At 35.9% G+C, this 22,330-nt stretch overlaps 1 protein-coding gene and 1 pseudogene across 1 annotated transcript; one reads left to right on the top strand and one right to left on the bottom strand.

Annotated features, from left to right (window-relative positions):
• Nucleotides 1-18,834: 18,834 nt before the first annotated feature.
• Nucleotides 18,835-20,454, top strand: LOC131680450 (uncharacterized; annotated as a pseudogene).
• A 147-nt stretch (nucleotides 20,455-20,601) lies between these two features.
• On the bottom strand, nucleotides 20,602-22,082 carry LOC131678656 (uncharacterized). The gene is made up of 3 exons (XM_058958906.1): nucleotides 20,931-22,082; nucleotides 20,798-20,867; nucleotides 20,602-20,740 (listed from the first exon to the last, which is right to left on the bottom strand). Exon 1 carries the CDS (start codon nucleotides 22,073-22,075, stop codon nucleotides 21,029-21,031), a length of 1,047 nt encoding a protein of 348 aa, XP_058814889.1. The 5' UTR covers nucleotides 22,076-22,082; the 3' UTR covers nucleotides 20,602-20,740; nucleotides 20,798-20,867; nucleotides 20,931-21,028.
• Nucleotides 22,083-22,330: the final 248 nt, after the last annotated feature.

Here is a 22,330-nt window from a genome sequence, read left to right as displayed (position 1 = left end):
CTAAAATTCTAAAATTCTAAAATTCTAAAATTCTAAAATTCTAAAATTCTAAAATTCTAAAATTCTAAAATTCTAAAATTCTAAAATTCTAAAATTCTAAAATTCTAAAATTCTAAAATTCTAAAATTCTAAAATTCTAAAATTCTAAAATTCTAAAATTCTAAAATTCTAAAATTCTAAAATTCTAAAATTCTAAAATTCTAAAATTCTAAAATTCTAAAATTCTAAAATTCTAAAATTCTAAAATTCTAAAATTCTAAAATTCTAAAATTCTAAAATTCTAAAATTCTAAAATTCTAAAATTCTAAAATTCTAAAATTCTAAAATTCTAAAATTCTAAAATTCTAAAATTCTAAAATTCTAAAATTCTAAAATTCTAAAATTCTAAAATTCTAAAATTCTAAAATTCTAAAATTCTAAAATTCTAAAATTCTAAAATTCTAAAATTCTAAAATTCTAAAATTCTAAAATTCTAAAATTCTAAAATTCTAAAATTCTAAAATTCTAAAATTCTAAAATTCTAAAATTCTAAAATTCTAAAATTCTAAAATTCTAAAATTCTAAAATTCTAAAATTCTAAAATTCTAAAATTCTAAAATTCTAAAATTCTAAAATTCTAAAATTCTAAAATTCTAAAATTCTAAAATTCTAAAATTCTAAAATTCTAAAATTCTAAAATTCTAAAATTCTAAAATTCTAAAATTCTAAAATTCTAAAATTCTAAAATTCTAAAATTCTAAAATTCTAAAATTCTAAAATTCTAAAATTCTAAAATTCTAAAATTCTAAAATTCTAAAATTCTAAAATTCTAAAATTCTAAAATTCTAAAATTCTAAAATTCTAAAATTCTAAAATTCTAAAATTCTAAAATTCTAAAATTCTAAAATTCTAAAATTCTAAAATTCTAAAATTCTAAAATTCTAAAGTTCTAAAATTCTAAGATTCTAAAATTCTAAAATTCTAAAATTCTAAAATTCTAAAATTCTAAAATTCTAAAATTCTAAAATTCTAAAATTCTAAAATTCTAAAATTCTAAAATTCTAAAATTCTAAAATTCTAAAATTCTAAAATTCTAAAATTCTAAAATTCTAAAATTCTAAAATTCTAAAATTCTAAAATTCTAAAATTCTAAAATTCTAAAATTCTAAAATTCTAAAATTCTAAAATTCTAAAATTCTAAAATTCTAAAATTCTAAAATTCTAAAATTCTGAAATTCTGAAATTCTAAAATTCTAAAATTCTAAAATTCTAAAATTCTAAAATTCTAAAATTCTAAAGTTCTAAAATTCTAAAATTCTAAAATTCTAAAATTCTAAAATTCTAAAATTCTAAAATTCTAAAATTCTAAAATTCTAAAATTCTAAAATTCTAAAATTCTAAAATTCTAAAATTCTAAAATTCTAAAATTCTAAAATTCTAAAATTCTAAAATTCTAAAATTCTAAAATTCTAAAATTCTAAAATTCTAAAATTCTAAAATTCTAAAATTCTAAAATTCTAAAATTCTAAAATTCTAAAATTCTAAAATTCTAAAATTCTAAAATTCTAAGATTCTAAGATTCTAAGATTCTAAAATTCTAAAATTCTAAAATTCTAAAATTCTAAAATTCTAAAATTCTAAAATTCTAAAATTCTAAAATTCTAAAATTCTAAGATTCTAAAATTCTGAAATTCTAAAATTCTAAGATACTAAGATTCTAAAATTCCAAGATTCTAAAATTCTAATGTTCTAAAATTCAAGAATTCTAAAATTCTAATTGGACTGACGATTCACGTACCTTTTATAAATCCGTACGACTATCAGATGAAGGTTTCAGTTCTCTGATGTGGCGACCTACTGCGTGTTGCGCAGTAGCTAAGCAATATCAGAGAACTAAAACGCCCAAGAAAACACAAAGACCCCTTCAGAAAAAAAATTGTATGGAGACATAATTTTTTTTTAAATATTTGTATCGGCCTTATGTCGAGGGTTTTTTACTGTTCAGGTATTTAATCCATCCTTGAAAACACCAGTAACCTAAACCAAACGGAACAAAAAGCAGCTAAAATAAAAATAATAAAATAAAGAAATGAAGGCTCTAGGATAATAGGACCGAAATGTTCGATAACATTTCGTTGCAGTTCGGAAATTATCAAAAAGGATAATTTTCAAACTTTGAATCAAGGAATCCAGTCTTCCGACAGCATGAAGTAACAAGTTACTTTACGCTTGTCCGGACATGCCGTAGACTCAGGTGATTCGCATTTCTAATGCCAAAAGACACTGACTCCTACGGTAGCAGACAAAAAGTTAAGTCGCCGGTGAGCTCTAAGCTTGCATATATGATCCTCTTCCACGCTTTTCTAAACTTTCTCCCTTCAACTCCTTGCTCTCCCTTGAGTACTATGGTTCTAAATATTGAAAAATATATTTCACCTTCCAGTCCCTTGCTAATTGAATGCCGTAACAACTGTTGTTCCTACTAACCTTGCTCGTATGGTTATTGTACTCTCGAAAGTAAGGCTTTTGGCGAAGCTAGTTTAATGCGACTATGCCGCATAGCCGAGGTGGCCTTGTTACTTGTCATCGGAATCACAAGCAAACCTGTGATCTACTCGTTTGCCCGGTATACTCAAACATAGGGGCTATCCTAAGGACAGCACGCGAAGGAAACGATGTGGCATAGCCACATTAGGCAGCGACAATATTTTATTTTTTTCAATGAGTACTATTCTATTGTTACTAAATAAGACATTGTTAATACCTAATGTGGCTACGCCACATCGATTGTTTCTTCGTGTTAAACTAGGGATACTCCCTATGCTTGAGTATACCGGCCAAACGAGTGGATCACAGGTTTGCTTGCGATTCTGATGACAAGTAAAAAGGCCACGTCGTCCGTCGGATCCTTCGCGCTTCGGATCCTTGGACTATGCGACAGAGCCGCATTAAGCAAGCTTCGCCAAAACTCTTACTTTTGGGAGCACAATAATAGGTAGGTACAACTTATTTTTAAACTTTTTAATGAATTATTAAAATTTTCGCTTCCCCCTCTTTTTTATGAATCTTCAACTACACTAGCATATTCACGAAAGAAAAACATGCTTTCCACTTACAAGGGAAGAAGTACCTAAAGTAAACAATTACCTACTAAATCTTCTAAACTAGACAATTACCGAAAATAAACATGCAAATACGGCAAATACAGATGCACTCAAATGCATATGTAGATTCACTTGCAGAACATAGATGCAGGTACATATTGCGCACATACAGATATGCAAAACAAATTACACAATTCGTTCTCGTTTCTCAGTTGAACGTTCTGGCCATGTATAAAAATACATAATACGTAAATCTTAAAACATATACTAATATAGATTCGATCTTCGGTGGCACTTGAATGTGTATAATCAGCAAGTTCCGATGGCTGTACATAACCTCGTAAAACAAGCAAGCAAGGGCAATTGCAGATCACGGTTTTGTGCATAGACAAGCCTTAAGCAAGATGAATGACAAATAATTATAGCTACTTAACTTTTTTCCCGCATGGTGTCCTGTGGAATATCCTCCGATGATACGTTCGTTAGCTTCTCGAAAAATGTGAATTTATCCCGCTGATACTTTTGTTTTGCCATCCAGCGGTCTGTTTATGTACGCTTTAATGTAGTAAGGCTTAACAATAGCAAATGCAACTCCGCCCCGAATCTATAAAGTTGAAAACTGATAAGAGACTTAACTTGCTTTGCGATGATTGGAAAAACACTTATGAAATTACAAAGACAATTACCTTCGCAGTCTCCATCGAAACAAAAACGTATATTGTTGGTTTTGTGCAATATTTTACCAACTACAATGAATTTTCACACGCTGAAAAACTATTTTCTTTAGTCTTAGTGAAAAACGAGCGTACTTGGTGAAAAACGAGAAAAAAGACAAACACCCGAAGACCTGACCGAACTGAATCATGAATGCTACTTTGTATTTTTTGTTTATAATGAGGTTATGTAGAAATGAAGCGCATATTCGAAAGATGCATGAACGAGATGGCAAAGAAGCTCATCGTGCTATCTTTTTCGTTCTAATGGAGTAGATAGAACCATCAAAATTTTCGAGACCGATTCGCACGACAACAATTGCACTGGGTAGATTCCGATGAAACTTTACACATTTCACCGGCATGGAAGACTAAACATTTTCCACAGGTAATACACCGAGCAAAATTTACATTGAATTTCCATAAAAATGTCTTATGACTTTCAGACATAAGGATTTTAAATGGATTTTATAAGTCTGTCTTATGATTTGGAGGGGAAATTTTCCGAATCCATCTCTTATTATTTTCATAAGACAGTTTTATGAAATTTATGAAAATGTCCGATTGAACGGCATAGAGGCCCATTTATGAAAATTGCTGACATTTATAAGCAGAAAATATAGTAGAAATAATGATTTTCATAGAACAGTCTTATGAAATTCATCACAATGTTCGAATGAATGCCATAAGTTTTTTATTTATGGATATTATTGTGCATTTACATAAAAAATAGAACATGGCTGATATTTCTCGATCGTTTTAGTAGACAAAAAATCAACAGTAAAAACAACCTTGAGAGGATATTAGGTTTTACACCAACCGACATAACCCCACAAAATGAGCCGGGTGAACTTCGTTTGACAATTCTCGGTGGTTTGTTTACATGGGAGTTACGTGAGTTTGAATGTAACAGATGGATACCAGTTGCACTCGAACTCACGCAACTGACAAAGTAAACAAACCACCGAGAATTTTCAAATATGAACGTCATTCAGCATGAGTTCATTAGTGTGCTCATCTTGTAGAACTCAATTCGGGACAAATGAACCGCCAAGTGTAGATTCCTTCAGAAGATTGAAGAGAAAACTCTCATTAAATATTAAAATTTGTAAATTTGCAACGCTTCGTCAATATTTCCTGTCAAACTGGGCTTAGACAACTGGGAAACTGGACTTGACAACTTGGATAATGAGATGGACTTGAAGGATAATGAATGTTACTTCTCAAATGATTTTGATAATTATAAAATACGCGCCAGACACTAATGCACAACTTATTTCATTTCAAATAATCGGATATCTTCTGTAAAAATCATAGCCACGTAAACTGATTTAATGCTCACAATAATTTATTGAATAACATAAAAAACAATTATTTAAAATTTTGCTGCAATTTGACTAAAAATCTCACTTCTTTTGTTTTAAACGGCGGTAACCGAAAAGTGCTGGACTGAAACTATTAGCTCCTGGTTGTTCGTCCAAGCCAGCACTGAATTCATAAGAAACAATTATGAACTTTCCACAAAAGAGACGTTTATGAAAAATAAAATATAATTTTATAGAATCAATAACAGATCTCATATGGGTTTCACGAGAAAAACTTATAAAATTCTTAAACGCATATATTGTAGCGAAATCATAAAACTGTTTTATGAAATACATTATTTGTGCGTCTATGGAGTGCATGAATAAAGATAAATGAATTCATAAGCCTGTCTATAACATTCGAAAGCGTTCAATGGCATCGTCAGATGGCTGGTTCATATGCCGAGACTTATGAAATTCTCAGATGCTTTTTGCTCAGTGTATAAGATTATTTTGACTCAAGAGCAACTTTTCAAAAGCGCGTAAACGTTCCCACGTGTATGAATTTCAAATTTTTTTTGTTCGATTACCGTATTTTATACAGCAAAACTATCTGAGAACGAGTTACAGGGAATGAATACTTCTGTTCGAATAGAATATATACTGAAAAAAATGTGTCATTTTTCAACAAAATAAAAATTTCTGTTAAAAAATTAAATTGCGAAAAAACCCATTTTTTTAAATTTTTCTATTTTGTCAACAAAAACCTAAAGAGAAAGGAAACATTTTGAAGGTGATTGCATGATGAAGAAAAAATCGGTAAAAAAGTTTTTCTAACAACTTCAAACATGTTTTTACATTTCCTACTAATTGACATACAGAACTGTAATTTTATTACAGAATATAATTATAAGCATAATTTAAAATCAAAATGCATTTAACAAAAATCTTCCAAAATGTGATAGTTTTCGAGATATTTGGAATTTTGCTCCATCAAAAACAATTAATTCGTGTAATTATGCTCTTTTTAAAAGTTATTCGCGTTACCCAATCATAAAATCTTAAAAATCTAATGTTTATCGTTTTAAAAACGTAAATGCAACTTTTTCAGTGTATTTGGATCATGGAGAAGCTTTCAATAAAAAAGTTTTCCTAACAACTTTTGACATCTTTTTATAATTTCTCGACAAACATATGATTACGGCCTAAAAGCCAACTGTCAAAATCCAGTTTGAATGGAAATTCCGGCCAAACCGTTATTAGTCGAACACAGTTCACAACAGTTTATGAAAGAGAAAACTTTTCTCTTTCGTTTACTACCAACATTTGTGATTGACGTGTAACGGTTTGTCCGGAATTTCCATTCAAAGTGGATTTTGACAGTTGGCTTTTAGGCCGTAATCATATGTTTGTCGAGATTTGTACTATTTGCAGTCAAAAATACAATTTTCTTTTTGAATATGGTTCTATACGTCATTTTAAATCGAAATGCTCATAACAAAAATTTTCTGAAATGTAGTAGTTCTCGAAATATTTTAACTTTTATTTTAACAACACAATTATTTTGTTTTATTACGACCTTTTCATAAGTTATTCGCGTTTCTCCATCAACAATAATAGGTTTTTAAAAAGGCCCATAAACTTTCCTGCAACTTTTTCTTTGACATGAAGGCGATATTGCAAATCTTTTGAAAGTTACATGAAAGCAACCAAAATATGATTCAACTATATAGTTTAATCATCAGACCCTATGGTTAAATAATATTTTGGTTACTTTCATGTAGCTTTCAAATGGTTTACAATATCGCCTTGATGTCAAAGGAAAAGTTGTAGGAAAGTTTAGGGGCCTTTTGAAAAACCTATTATTGTTGATGGAGAAATGCGAATAACTTATGAAAAGGTCTTAATAAAACAAAATAATTGTGTTGTTGAAACAAAAGTTAAAATATCTCGAGAACTACTACATTTCAGAAAATTTTTGTTATGAGCATTTAAAAAGATGGGTGGGTAATGTCTGCGACATAACCGGAGAGATGTAGAATACATAAGGAACACGTTCTTTAAATATTTTGATACTCATTGGAATTTTCGGACAAAAGGTGATTTGGGCGAGGAATATTTCAAATTATTCTTTACAAAAATGATGGTGGTCCTGAAAAGGACCGGTTTTGTTGGCGTTGTTGGCCTTGGTGAGGGAGATGGCTAACGATGAAATTAATTGTTAGCATGAGGAAGTCGCGTAGTACTGGCCAATGGAAGAACAGATAATAATTGATTCCTGAAAATCAATTTTTCTTTATTCATGTAAATTATACATACTTACAAATCTAGCAGAAGATTCCTGATCATATTTCTGAATCATTAGTGCGAACATTGTGTAATTTGGTTAAGTACAATGAAAGTTACAAACTTTCCAAACTCGACCTTCTGTTCCTTCAGAAATATTGAAATGGGGTGTCTATATTAAACCGTTAGTCGTGGTCACAATAAAAAAGATGGGTGGGTAATGTCTGCGACATAACCGGAGAGATGTAGAATACATAAGGAACACGTTCTTTAAATATTTTGATACTCATTGGAATTTTCGGACAAAAGGTGATTTGGGCGAGGAATATTTCAAATTATTCTTTACAAAAATGATGGTGGTCCTGAAAAGGACCGGTTTTGTTGGCGTTGTTGGCCTTGGTGAGGGAGATGGCTAACGATGAAATTAATTGTTAGCATGAGGAAGTCGCGTAGTACTGGCCAATGGAAGAACAGATAATAATTGATTCCTGAAAATCAATTTTTCTTTATTCATGTAAATTATACATACTTACAAATCTAGCAGAAGATTCCTGATCATATTTCTGAATCATTAGTGCGAACATTGTGTAATTTGGTTAAGTACAATGAAAGTTACAAACTTTCCAAACTCGACCTTCTGTTCCTTCAGAAATATTGAAATGGGGTGTCTATATTAAACCGTTAGTCGTGGTCACAATAAAAAAAGATGGGTGGGTAATGTCTGTCACATAACCGGAGCGTCGTGATTTCAATTCGAGACGTTAATTTAAATCTAATAATATTCAACAGAATCACATTCGAATGGGAAATTTTCAAATAATTCTCTATGGTAATAATGGTGGTTCTGAAAAGAACCTTTGGTATCGGCGTTGGTGTTGATGGTGATGCGCTGGATCGTTGGATATTTTTGGCATGATAGTTACGTGCCTGGCGAACTGTTTTGTAGCCTCGAACAAAACGACAAGACTCTCTTCTTCGGGTACCATTACGGCTGAACTTTATAAACTTAGCTCGACTTTGAAATCCTGCACAATCTCACGAATCAGACACTAGTAGGGCCATTTTGTTTGCTACTAGCACGGAGCTGCACAAAAAAACCATTTAATGCAGTTAGTTCACGGGGGCTGCCAAAAAGCTTGAATATAAGCATGCGACTTCAACGTTTCTCTTAAACACATGCAACAACACATTCGTTTTGGTAATACTGATAATAACAGTAGAAAGGAATGGAAAAGCAGTGCACGAAACGAGCGAGAGGATAATTTAAATTTTTGTTCCGTGTGCAAGCTACTTCTTTCCACACAACGTATTATGTTGCTTGTTGAAAATTTGCTACACACCTTAAAATGAAAGTTTCAGTTTAACTCTCACTAGAACACAATTGATTGGTCCTGAAAAGAACCGTTGCTTTTATTGTAATTTACGCCCACTCCCACAAACCGACCAAGTAGGCATCACTGGCTTCATTACGGCTGAGTTTTGTAAGCGTACCTCGACTTTGAAGTAATACACAACCTTACGAACCAGACGCTGGAATGTTAGCCAGCGGATTAGTTGCTCCGTTGCCCTTTAGTTGGGGCGAAATACTAGCACGGCGACAGTTCCTGATCGGTAGTTGGTTGCGATGGGCCACCAGTAGCTGGGGCACTTTTGCGGACCGTCATCATCGCCAACTGCTTTCCTCCGGTGGACTGGCTGCTTGCTAGTGCTTGAACGAATACGAATGATGAGAAAAACCGACCGACCAATATTCATATATGAAAACACGAGAAAGCACTACTATCGCTCTCCCGCTCGTTTTCGTGCCATTCCTGTGCCTTTCCTTTCCGTTCGGCTACCAATACTAGCATAACCAAAACGAATATTCTGTCCTTCCATCGCCTTCAATTTAGTGGCCAGTGCTAGCAAACTTGCATGTTCAGTTTTTCATTAACAACATTTTCAATATTTTCAAAGAATGTTGCAGATTTGAAAAGAAGGAAGGAGAAGATTTTCACAAATTTAAATTTTTTTGTCTTATTTGTTAGCGCTGATAAAGGCTATTTAGTTTGCTACTAGCAAGGAGCTGCACAAACTACTTTGCACGTTCTATATTTTATCAATACTAGAGAGGATCAATAAAATAATTCAAATTGTAATAGCGACATGCAATTGTGGCAACACTGGCCAAGAGATGGTGGGGGAACACGCACATTCGTTTTAGTTATGATGGTAGTAGCAGCAGAAAGGAAAGGAAAAGCAGTGCACGAAAACGAGCAAGAGAGGATAATTTAAATTCTCTTTCTTTCTTTCCACACATCGTATTTTTTATATAGCTTTCTGAAAATTATTTGTTATACACCATAAAATGTAAATTTCAGTTTAACTCTTATTACAACACAATTAATTGGTCCTGTAAAGAACCGTTTATTGTTTTATTGCGGGAGCATAATTCAGACGCACTCCCCGCGGACACGGTGAGCCACAAAGCACTATTTTGCATCCTCGAACAAACCGACCAAGTAGGCATCGTTGGCTTCTCGGGGCATCATTACGACTGAGCTTTGTAAGCGTGGCTGGATTTTGCAGTCCTGCACAATCTCACGACCCAGACGCTGGAACGATAGCCTACTCTGTTGCCCTTTAGTTGGGGCGAAATTCTAGCAGGTCGACAGTTCCTGATCGGGTTGCGATGAGTCACCAGTAGCAGGGGCACTTTTTCCGCCGTCGTCATTGCCAACTGCTTTCCTTCGGTGGACTGGCTGCTTGCTAGTGCTTGAACGAATACGAATGATGAGAAAAACCGACCGATAGATATTTATATAATCGCGCTAATATGCACTACTATCGCTTTCTCGCTCGTTCTCGTGCCGTGCATGAGCCTTTCCTTTCCGTGCGGCTTCTAATGGTCTAACCAAAGGAATATGCCGTCTTTCCCCCACCAACTGCTCTCGTCAAGCAACCCAATGCGAATAACCATAGGAACAAACATGTAGTGGACCTATATATAAACTTTTCATTATTTTATTGTTCGGTTGGTCCACCATTTTGACGGCTCTGTGCGGGATGGGCTGAAAATTTTCACTTTTCCGAGTCGTTTTCGAAAGATTTTTCAAAACACAATTTTTTGTTATTAGTGCATGTTATACATACTTCAAATTTTAATACAGCATAGAGGAACATATTTGCAACAAATTGGCCTAAAAACCAAATCATTCTGTTTAGTATGATAAAAGTTATTAACGTTCAAAATCTGACGCGGCGCCGCAGCCGATATTTTGAAACGGGACCCCTATATTGAAACCTTAAATGTATTCTACATTAAAAAGATGGGTGGGTAATGTCTGTCACATAACCGGAGCGTCGTGATTTCAATTCGAGACGTTAATTTAAATCTAATAATATTCAACAGAATCACATTTGAATGGGAAATTTTCAAATAATTCTCTATGGTAATAATGGTGGTTCTGAAAAGAACCTTTGGTATCGGCGTTGGTGTTGATGGTGATGCGCTGGATCGTTGGATATTTTTGGCATGATAGTTACGTGCCTGGCGAACTGTTTTGTAGCCTCGAACAAAACGACAAGACTCTCTTCTTCGGGTACCATTACGGCTGAACTTTATAAACTTAGCTCGACTTTGAAATCCTGCACAATCTCACGAATCAGACACTAGTAGGGCCATTTTGTTTGCTACTAGCACGGAGCTGCACAAAAAAACCATTTAATGCAGTTAGTTCACGGGGGCTGCCAAAAAGCTTGAATATAAGCATGCGACTTCAACGTTTCTCTTAAACACATGCAACAACACATTCGTTTTGGTAATACTGATAATAACAGTAGAAAGGAATGGAAAAGCAGTGCACGAAACGAGCGAGAGGATAATTTAAATTTTTGTTCCGTGTGCAAGCTACTTCTTTCCACACAACGTATTATGTTGCTTGTTGAAAATTTGCTACACACCTTAAAATGAAAGTTTCAGTTTAACTCTCACTAGAACACAATTGATTGGTCCTGAAAAGAACCGTTGCTTTTATTGTAATTTACGCCCACTCCCACAAACCGACCAAGTAGGCATCACTGGCTTCATTACGGCTGAGTTTTGTAAGCGTACCTCGACTTTGAAGTAATACACAACCTTACGAACCAGACGCTGGAATGTTAGCCAGCGGATTAGTTGCTCCGTTGCCCTTTAGTTGGGGCGAAATACTAGCACGGCGACAGTTCCTGATCGGTAGTTGGTTGCGATGGGCCACCAGTAGCTGGGGCACTTTTGCGGACCGTCATCATCGCCAACTGCTTTCCTCCGGTGGACTGGCTGCTTGCTAGTGCTTGAACGAATACGAATGATGAGAAAAACCGACCGACCAATATTCATATATGAAAACACGAGAAAGCACTACTATCGCTCTCCCGCTCGTTTTCGTGCCATTCCTGTGCCTTTCCTTTCCGTTCGGCTACCAATACTAGCATAACCAAAACGAATATTCTGTCCTTCCATCGCCTTCAATTTAGTGGCCAGTGCTAGCAAACTTGCATGTTCAGTTTTTCATTAACAACATTTTCAATATTTTCAAAGAATGTTGCAGATTTGAAAAGAAGGAAGGAGAAGATTTTCACAAATTTAAATTTTTTTGTCTTATTTGTTAGCGCTGATAAAGGCTATTTAGTTTGCTACTAGCAAGGAGCTGCACAAACTACTTTGCACGTTCTATATTTTATCAATACTAGAGAGGATCAATAAAAAAGATGGGTGGGTAATGTCTGCGACATAACCGGAGAGATGTAGAATACATAAGGAACACGTTCTTTAAATATTTTGATACTCATTGGAATTTTCGGACAAAAGGTGATTTGGGCGAGGAATATTTCAAATTATTCTTTACAAAAATGATGGTGGTCCTGAAAAGGACCGGTTTTGTTGGCGTTGTTGGCCTTGGTGAGGGAGATGGCTAACGATGAAATTAATTGTTAGCATGAGGAAGTCGCGTAGTACTGGCCAATGGAAGAACAGATAATAATTGATTCCTGAAAATCAATTTTCTTTATTCATGTAAATTATACATACTTACAAATCTAGCAGAAGATTCCTGATCATATTTCTGAATCATTAGTGCGAACATTGTGTAATTTGGTTAAGTACAATGAAAGTTACAAACTTTCCAAACTCGACCTTCTGTTCCTTCAGAAATATTGAAATGGGGTGTCTATATTAAACCGTTAGTCGTGGTCACAATAAAAAAAGATGGGTGGGTAATGTCTGTCACATAACCGGAGCGTCGTGATTTCAATTCGAGACGTTAATTTAAATCTAATAATATTCAACAGAATCACATTTGAATGGGAAATTTTCAAATAATTCTCTATGGTAATAATGGTGGTTCTGAAAAGAACCTTTGGTATCGGCGTTGGTGTTGATGGTGATGCGCTGGATCGTTGGATATTTTTGGCATGATAGTTACGTGCCTGGCGAACTGTTTTGTAGCCTCGAACAAAACGACAAGACTCTCTTCTTCGGGTACCATTACGGCTGAACTTTATAAACTTAGCTCGACTTTGAAATCCTGCACAATCTCACGAATCAGACACTAGTAGGGCCATTTTGTTTGCTACTAGCACGGAGCTGCACAAAAAAACCATTTAATGCAGTTAGTTCACGGGGGCTGCCAAAAAGCTTGAATATAAGCATGCGACTTCAACGTTTCTCTTAAACACATGCAACAACACATTCGTTTTGGTAATACTGATAATAACAGTAGAAAGGAATGGAAAAGCAGTGCACGAAACGAGCGAGAGGATAATTTAAATTTTTGTTCCGTGTGCAAGCTACTTCTTTCCACACAACGTATTATGTTGCTTGTTGAAAATTTGCTACACACCTTAAAATGAAAGTTTCAGTTTAACTCTCACTAGAACACAATTGATTGGTCCTGAAAAGAACCGTTGCTTTTATTGTAATTTACGCCCACTCCCACAAACCGACCAAGTAGGCATCACTGGCTTCATTACGGCTGAGTTTTGTAAGCGTAGCTCGACTTTGAAGTAATACACAACCTTACGAACCAGACGCTGGAATGTTAGCCAGCGGATTAGTTGCTCCGTTGCCCTTTAGTTGGGGCGAAATACTAGCACGGCGACAGTTCCTGATCGGTAGTTGGTTGCGATGGGCCACCAGTAGCTGGGGCACTTTTGCGGACCGTCATCATCGCCAACTGCTTTCCTCCGGTGGACTGGCTGCTTGCTAGTGCTTGAACGAATACGAATGATGAGAAAAACCGACCGACCAATATTCATATATGAAAACACGAGAAAGCACTACTATCGCTCTCCCGCTCGTTTTCGTGCCATTCCTGTGCCTTTCCTTTCCGTTCGGCTACCAATACTAGCATAACCAAAACGAATATTCTGTCCTTCCATCGCCTTCAATTTAGTGGCCAGTGCTAGCAAACTTGCATGTTCAGTTTTTCATTAACAACATTTTCAATATTTTCAAAGAATGTTGCAGATTTGAAAAGAAGGAAGGAGAAGATTTTCACAAATTTAAATTTTTTTGTCTTATTTGTTAGCGCTGATAAAGGCTATTTAGTTTGCTACTAGCAAGGAGCTGCACAAACTACTTTGCACGTTCTATATTTTATCAATACTAGAGAGGATCAATAAAATAATTCAAATTGTAATAGCGACATGCAATTGTGGCAACACTGGCCAAGAGATGGTGGGGGAACACGCACATTCGTTTTAGTTATGATGGTAGTAGCAGCAGAAAGGAAAGGAAAAGCAGTGCACGAAAACGAGCAAGAGAGGATAATTTAAATTCTCTTTCTTTCTTTCCACACATCGTATTTTTTATATAGCTTTCTGAAAATTATTTGTTATACACCATAAAATGTAAATTTCAGTTTAACTCTTATTACAACACAATTAATTGGTCCTGTAAAGAACCGTTTATTGTTTTATTGCGGGAGCATAATTCAGACGCACTCCCCGCGGACACGGTGAGCCACAAAGCACTATTTTGCATCCTCGAACAAACCGACCAAGTAGGCATCGTTGGCTTCTCGGGGCATCATTACGACTGAGCTTTGTAAGCGTGGCTGGATTTTGCAGTCCTGCACAATCTCACGACCCAGACGCTGGAACGATAGCCTACTCTGTTGCCCTTTAGTTGGGGCGAAATTCTAGCAGGTCGACAGTTCCTGATCGGGTTGCGATGAGTCACCAGTAGCAGGGGCACTTTTTCCGCCGTCGTCATTGCCAACTGCTTTCCTTCGGTGGACTGGCTGCTTGCTAGTGCTTGAACGAATACGAATGATGAGAAAAACCGACCGATAGATATTTATATAATCGCGCTAATATGCACTACTATCGCTTTCTCGCTCGTTCTCGTGCCGTGCATGAGCCTTTCCTTTCCGTCCGGCTTCTAATGGTCTAACCAAAGGAATATGCCGTCTTTCCCCCACCAACTGCTCTCGTCAAGCAACCCAATGCGAATAACCATAGGAACAAACATGTAGTGGACCTATATATAAACTTTTCATTATTTTATTGTTCGGTTGGTCCACCATTTTGACGGCTCTGTGCGGGATGGGCTGAAAATTTTCACTTTTCCGAGTCGTTTTCGAAAGATTTTTCAAAACACAATTTTTTGTTATTAGTGCATGTTATACATACTTCAAATTTTAATACAGCATAGAGGAACATATTTGCAACAAATTGGCCTAAAAATCAAATCATTCTGTTTAGTATGATAAAAGTTATTAACGTTCAAAATCTGACGCGGCGCCGCAGCCGATATTTTGAAACGGGACCCCTATATTGAAACCTTAAATGTATTCTACATTAATAATTCAAATTGTAATAGCGACATGCAATTGTGGCAACACTGGCCAAGAGATGGTGGGGGAACACGCACATTCGTTTTAGTTATGATGGTAGTAGCAGCAGAAAGGAAAGGAAAAGCAGTGCACGAAAACGAGCAAGAGAGGATAATTTAAATTCTCTTTCTTTCTTTCCACACATCGTATTTTTTATATAGCTTTCTGAAAATTATTTGTTATACACCATAAAATGTAAATTTCAGTTTAACTCTTATTACAACACAATTAATTGGTCCTGTAAAGAACCGTTTATTGTTTTATTGCGGGAGCATAATTCAGACGCACTCCCCGCGGACACGGTGAGCCACAAAGCACTATTTTGCATCCTCGAACAAACCGACCAAGTAGGCATCGTTGGCTTCTCGGGGCATCATTACGACTGAGCTTTGTAAGCGTGGCTGGATTTTGCAGTCCTGCACAATCTCACGACCCAGACGCTGGAACGATAGCCTACTCTGTTGCCCTTTAGTTGGGGCGAAATTCTAGCAGGTCGACAGTTCCTGATCGGGTTGCGATGAGTCACCAGTAGCAGGGGCACTTTTTCCGCCGTCGTCATTGCCAACTGCTTTCCTTCGGTGGACTGGCTGCTTGCTAGTGCTTGAACGAATACGAATAATGAGAAAAACCGACCGATAGATATTTATATAATCGCGCTAATATGCACTACTATCGCTTTCTCGCTCGTTCTCGTGCCGTGCATGAGCCTTTCCTTTCCGTCCGGCTTCTAATGGTCTAACCAAAGGAATATGCCGTCTTTCCCCCACCAACTGCTCTCGTCAAGCAACCCAATGCGAATAACCATAGGAACAAACATGTAGTGGACCTATATATAAACTTTTCATTATTTTATTGTTCGGTTGGTCCACCATTTTGACGGCTCTGTGCGGGATGGGCTGAAAATTTTCACTTTTCCGAGTCGTTTTCGAAAGATTTTTCAAAACACAATTTTTTGTTATTAGTGCATGTTATACATACTTCAAATTTTAATACAGCATAGAGGAACATATTTGCAACAAATTGGCCTAAAAATCAAATCATTCTGTTTAGTATGATAAAAGTTATTAACGTTCAAAATCTGACGCGGCGCCGCAGCCGATATTTTGAAACGGGACCCCTATATTGAAACCTTAAATGTATTCTACATTAAAAGGCGTTTAGAATCATATTCAAAAAGAAAATTGTATTTTTGACTGCAAATAGTATGAATTATAAAAATGTCAAAAGTTATTGTTAAGAAAACTTTTTTATTGAAAGCTTCTCCATGCTCTAAATACACTAATAAATTTGCTTTTACGTCTTTAAAATGATAAACACTACACTGAGCAAAAAGCATCTGAGAATTTCATAAGTCTCGGCATATGAACCAACCTTCTGACGATGTCATTGAACGCTTTAGAATGTCATAGGCAGGCTTATGAATTCATTTATCTTTATTCATGCACTCCATACACGTACAAATAATGTATTTCATAAAACAGTCTTATGACTTCGCTCCAATATATGCCTTTAAGAATTTCATAAGTTTTTCTCATGAAACCCATATGAGATCTGTTATTGATTCTATAAAATTGTATTTTGTTTTTCATAAACGTCACTTTTGTGAAAACTTCATAATTGTTTCTTATGAATTCAGTAGTGGCCTAGACGGCCAACCAGGAGTTTATAGGTTCAGCACTTTTTGATTACCGCTGTTTGAAACAAAAGAAGTGAGATTTTCAGTCAAATTGCAACAAAATTTTAAATTATTTTTATGTTATTGAATAAATTACTGTAAGCATTAAATCTGTTTACATGGTTATGATTTTTACAGAAGATATCCGATTATTTGAAATGAAATAAGTTGTGCATATAATTAGTGTCTGACGCGTATTTTATAATTATCAAAATCATTTGAGAAGTAACAATCATTATCATTCAGTTGTCAAGTCCAGTTTCCCAGTTGTCTAAGCCCAGTTTCCCAAGAAATATTGACGAAGCGTTGCTCATTATGTACAAATTTTAATATTTAATGAGTGTTTTCTCTTCAATCTTCTGAAGGGATCTATACTTGGCGGTTAATTTGTCCCGATTTGAGTTCTACAAGATGACCACACGAATGAACTCATGAGGAATGACGTTCATGTTTGACAAGTCTCAGTGATTTGTTTACTTTGTCAGTTGCGTGAGTTGGAGTGCAACGGGTGCCCATCTGTTACATTCAAACTCACGTAACTCCCATGTAAACAAACCACCGAGAATTGTTAAACGAAGTTCATCCGGCTCATTTTGTGTGGTTATGTCGGTTGGTGTAAATCCTAATATCCTCTCAAGGTTGATTTTTACTGTTGATTTTTTGTCTACTAAAAATGCTCGAGAAATGTCAGCCATGTTCTTTTTTATATAAATGCACAATAATATTCATAAATAAAAAACTTATGGCATTCATTCGAACATTGTAATGAATTTCATAAGACTGTTCTATGGAAATCGTTATTTCTACTATGTTTTCTACTTATAAATGTCAGCAATTTTCATAAATGGGCACCTACGGCGTTCATTCGGACAGTTTCATAAATTTCATAAGACTGTCTTATGAAAATAATAAGAGATGGATTTCTAAAATTTCCCCTCCAAATCATAAGACAGATTTATAAAACCCATTTAAAATCCTTATGTCTGAAAGTCATAAGACGTTTTTATGGAAATTCAATGCAAATTTTGCTCGGTGTAGATTTTTGACATTTTATGATGGGGTAACGCGAATAACTTTTGAAAAGAGCATAATTACAGGAATTAATTGTTTTTGATGGAGCAAAATTCCAAATATCTCGAAAACTATCGGATTTTGGAAGATTTTTGTTAAATGCATTTTGATTTTAAATGATTCTGTGATAAAATTACAATTTTGTATGTCAATTAGTATGAAATTTTAAAACATGTATGAAGTAATTGTTAGAAAAACTTTTTTTACCGATAAGTTCTCCATCATGCAATCACATTCAAAATGTTTCTTTTCTCTTTAGGTTTTCGTAGACAAAATAGAAAAATTTAAAAAAATGGGTTTTTTCGCAATTTAAATTTTTAACATAAATTTTTGTTTTTTTGAAAAATGACACAACATTTTTTTCAGAGTATATTTTTTGGATAGAAGTATTTATACCCTGTAACTCGTTCTCAGATAGTTTTGCTGTATAAAATACAGTGAACGAACAAAAAAAATTTGAAATTTTTACATGTAGAAACGTTTATGCCCTTTTGAAAAATTGCTCTTGTATCAAAATATTCCAATTGCCAGAGAATATCATGGAGATTCATACACCGAACACACCTGCAAAGTTTCGTTCGAATCTACGATGGTCATATTTTGCGGTCGGCCGGTTTCTCATGGAATCCCTCACTGGAGTGTTCCATTGACACTGTGCCAGTGCAAAACACCAGGGCAGTATCAGTGCCATCAATCGAAAATCCAGCAAAATATCAAGTTTCATCGGTGGTGGAGTCTCGTGGAAAGTGGTAAAATTTCTATCGAAAATCATATTCTACTAGGTTTATTCTATGAAAAAAAGAACTTTCTTCCACAAATTGGAGAAAAGTCTTTGAACTGTTGATTGGTATGTCGAAATCAGATGAGAAGATCGGATCGGAAATCCGTATGCCAATACTCTACACTTTCTTGCTGCAGAGTTTAGCGTCGAAGGGTGCGAAAGATCATATGTTCGGAGTGTTGAAAGCACTGGCAAAATATGTTGACCAAGCAACAAGTTCAGGCCTGTATCTGCACCTGTGGAAAGCGGAACCCAGGACGTATCCGTTTTTTTTTACGAAATTCTCAAGTATACTAGCCGGCGGTCAAAAGGGGATCCTTGGGAGACGATTTTGGCGAGAATCTACACCACTAGGGAATTATGCTTGATAAAGAAGGTGAAAAATATTCAAATTCAAATTTTACTCGTGATATTCTCATACATATTTCTGCTTCCTTTTTCAGACCACATCATGGCGCATATCTGGTTAATATAAAAAAGATACTCAGTTACCCGGAAGACGCAAATAACGATGCTGCCGATTGCAACCTGGAAAGTGCTCGGATTCAAATTTACTCGCAAAAAAGACCACTCATTATTTGTAGTTTGCGCAAAATTTTCTCAAACGTGCTTTCCATCCAGTTAAACTTCATCGAACAGGAGAAGCTGGTTAACGAAATCGTCAGGAAACTATGGCATTTTGTTACCAATTTCGATGATCGTGAAGTGATCGTAGCTGCACTGAACACCTTGAAATCGCTTGTACCAGAAATTTTGAATATTTTTCAAATCCTGGATGTTTTCGACAAGGTATCGTTCTTCCCACCGAAGTTGACACACTTGATGCAAAGCCAATCCCAGGTGAATGTTGGGTTAACTTAATGCAATACGTCAATCACAGTCACATTGAAGAAGCAGGGGATCTTGTTGCGTATCATATTCACAATGAGATGCTACCTTGCCGAGGTGCTATCTATCTGCCTCCAGTAGATCGACCGGAGCCTTCAACATTGCGGTGTCTACCGACGCATACCGGCCGCAGTCGTGAATTGTTTGATCAATGATACCTTTGTAAAACAATAGAAAATTAGTTTAACCGTTTCGCTGTTGATGCTTAAATGAAGCCATTTTTAGACTGCCATGATCTAAATTATTTCTTTTCCACAGATTTTCCAAAAATACATTAAAATACTTTGCGTGCTACCACCAAAATATGTTAGCCCTATGCTCAAACCGAGCACAAGGGTCGACAAACGGAACATACTCAAACTGGAAAGTCATTCAATTAAAATTTTCTATCCATAAGCACAGCCAGGCAGCTACTGATATGCATAGGCTTTAATGACGTACTAAATGCAGTGTCCCATCTCGACGTAGAAAACGAGAGAGTGCAGAGATATTTGCTACATTCCTTAACTTTGCTACATCTCTAAACAACCACAAATCATCGAATAACTGGATCATCAAACTTTTTGGCTACATCCAGACCGAATTGACCGAAAAACAGCTTTCACCCCTGGTAGAGGATTTATTCATGATTTATGCCTTCATGCTTGTTGTTACCGGATTGTTCGGGCATGCATCGATAGTCAGCACCGATGCGTTTTTTCGCCGAGTCTTGTAATGTTGTTTAATCAAAATTTGATGACGGATATTGGGATTTGGGAATAAGTTAGGTTACAAGAAAAAGTAGAATGTTAAACCTCAGTTGACTTTCTTCTGTTTCAGATCTACGAATTCTTTTACTACTTGTACAACCATTCAGGTATTCCAAAAAGTTACGCAGGCAACCCAAAATATGGTCCAAATTTGTATCGCTTCGAAGAGCGACGTTATATTCTACACTTATACACTTTCGGTTAATTCAACTCTGTATGAACAACAAAATCAATCAGTTTTTTAAAAGAATTTTTCGATATTTTTACTATGTTATTGTTCGTGATGATTTCGGAATTCTCGCAGCAGAACACCCGGTTTTAGAGTATTCAGCTAAAGCTGTGAATAAATTTTATTTTTAGAGAACGATACATTTTAATCTTAGCTCTTACTTACAATCTAGTCTCCGATTTATTTTAATTGAACAGAAATTGCTTCCGAAAATAGTATTTAATTTTAATTTAGGCTACAAATAAATTTTAGATTGTAAATGAATATAAGCACAACATAAATTCAATTTTAATTTTACTTTTAATCTCCTGCTTCCTATTAATTTCAATGAATTTGTCAAAGTGATGGGTTGTGACACGTTATCTGACAGCTCACTGTGACGGTGTCAACCGAATGTCAACGTTTGATTTTTGGCTCAGATTCGTGGTCGTCTACGAGGGGCGTTTTTCCACCTACTTGTACCGAACATCCTCCCCCGCGTGTCGCCTGAATGTTAGTTTCGGCGTCACTCACACCAATATCAATCAGAGCAAGTTTGGCAATAGGTCGCTGCAATATTCCACATGATGTCTGAACATCTGCCCGACGTGCCGTTCCATCTCTGCCAGGAAACGTCCGTATTACGCGACCCCTAAGCCACTTATTCCTCACGTTCTCATCTACAATCCACACTAATTCCCCTTCCTTAATCGCTCGTACGCAGTCGAACCACTTAGTCCTTCGCGTTATAGTGGGTAGATACTCAAGGATCCATCTTCGCCAGAACTTGTCTAAAGTGTATTGAATCATGCTCCAACTCCCCTTAATTGAAGCCCCCTCATCAACCGGACTCTTTATCGACTGTTGCACCCCACTCGAGCTGAGCATCAAAAAGTGGTTAGGACTAAGTGCTTCATCAGTGATTGTGCTCAACGGTACGAAGGTCAGTGGGCGAGAGTTTATCATGTGCTCTGCTTCCGTTAGCAACGTGACAAAAGACTCTTCGTCAAGTTTTCGTGAGCTTGGAAGAGAACCCAGTGCAACTTTCACAGACCGCACCATTCTCTCCCAACAGCCCCCCATGTGTGGTGCCGCGGGCGGATTGAAGCGCCACTGTGTACACGCATCTGTAAATGTACTGGCCAACTCTCCATTCATCTTCTTCAACTCCAGTTGTAATTCTCTACTCGCCCCGACGAAGTTGGTTCCGTTGTCGGTATATATCTCTTGCGGAGCACCCCTGCGAGCGATGAAGCGGCGGATTGCCTTTTTGCACGAATCCGTCGACAAACTGCTTGCCACCTCCAGATGAATTGCTCTGACCGTTAGGCAGGTGAAAAGCGCTACCCAACGTTTTACAGCACATCTTCCGATTTTAATTAGGTATGGTCCAAAATAATCGATGCCGACAAAAGTAAATGGTCGCAGAAACGGAGTCAGTCGAACTCGAGGTAGTGGCCCCATTTTTGGTACAGTGGGGACCGTTTTTGAAGTAGAATACTTCTAACGTTTTAATATGGGATCCCGTTTCAAAAATTTCAGTTGAGAAATTTTCCCAGGTTTGAAATGCGAATATCTTCCGTTCTACTGGACGAAATCGCAATATTTTTGCACTATCTGATCGGAAATTTGTGCACGTATTTCGTATTAAATTTCGGAATTACTGCTACTACCATAAAGAAACCAAAACAAGTATTTTCATAAAATCCTTCGAAAACA

The sequence above is a fragment of the Topomyia yanbarensis genome, chromosome 2 (assembly GCF_030247195.1).
Source record: "Topomyia yanbarensis strain Yona2022 chromosome 2, ASM3024719v1, whole genome shotgun sequence".
In the NCBI taxonomy this organism is placed as follows: domain Eukaryota; kingdom Metazoa; phylum Arthropoda; class Insecta; order Diptera; family Culicidae; genus Topomyia; species Topomyia yanbarensis.
Note: the sequence above shows the minus strand (reverse complement) of the source record. Positions and strands in the feature narration are given on the sequence as shown.

What these genes read in the sequence shown, in the direction of transcription:
- LOC131678656 (XM_058958906.1), bottom strand. Translation starts at nt 22,075, where the DNA reads ATGGGGCCACTACCTCGAGTTCGACTGACTCCGTTTCTGCGACCATTT.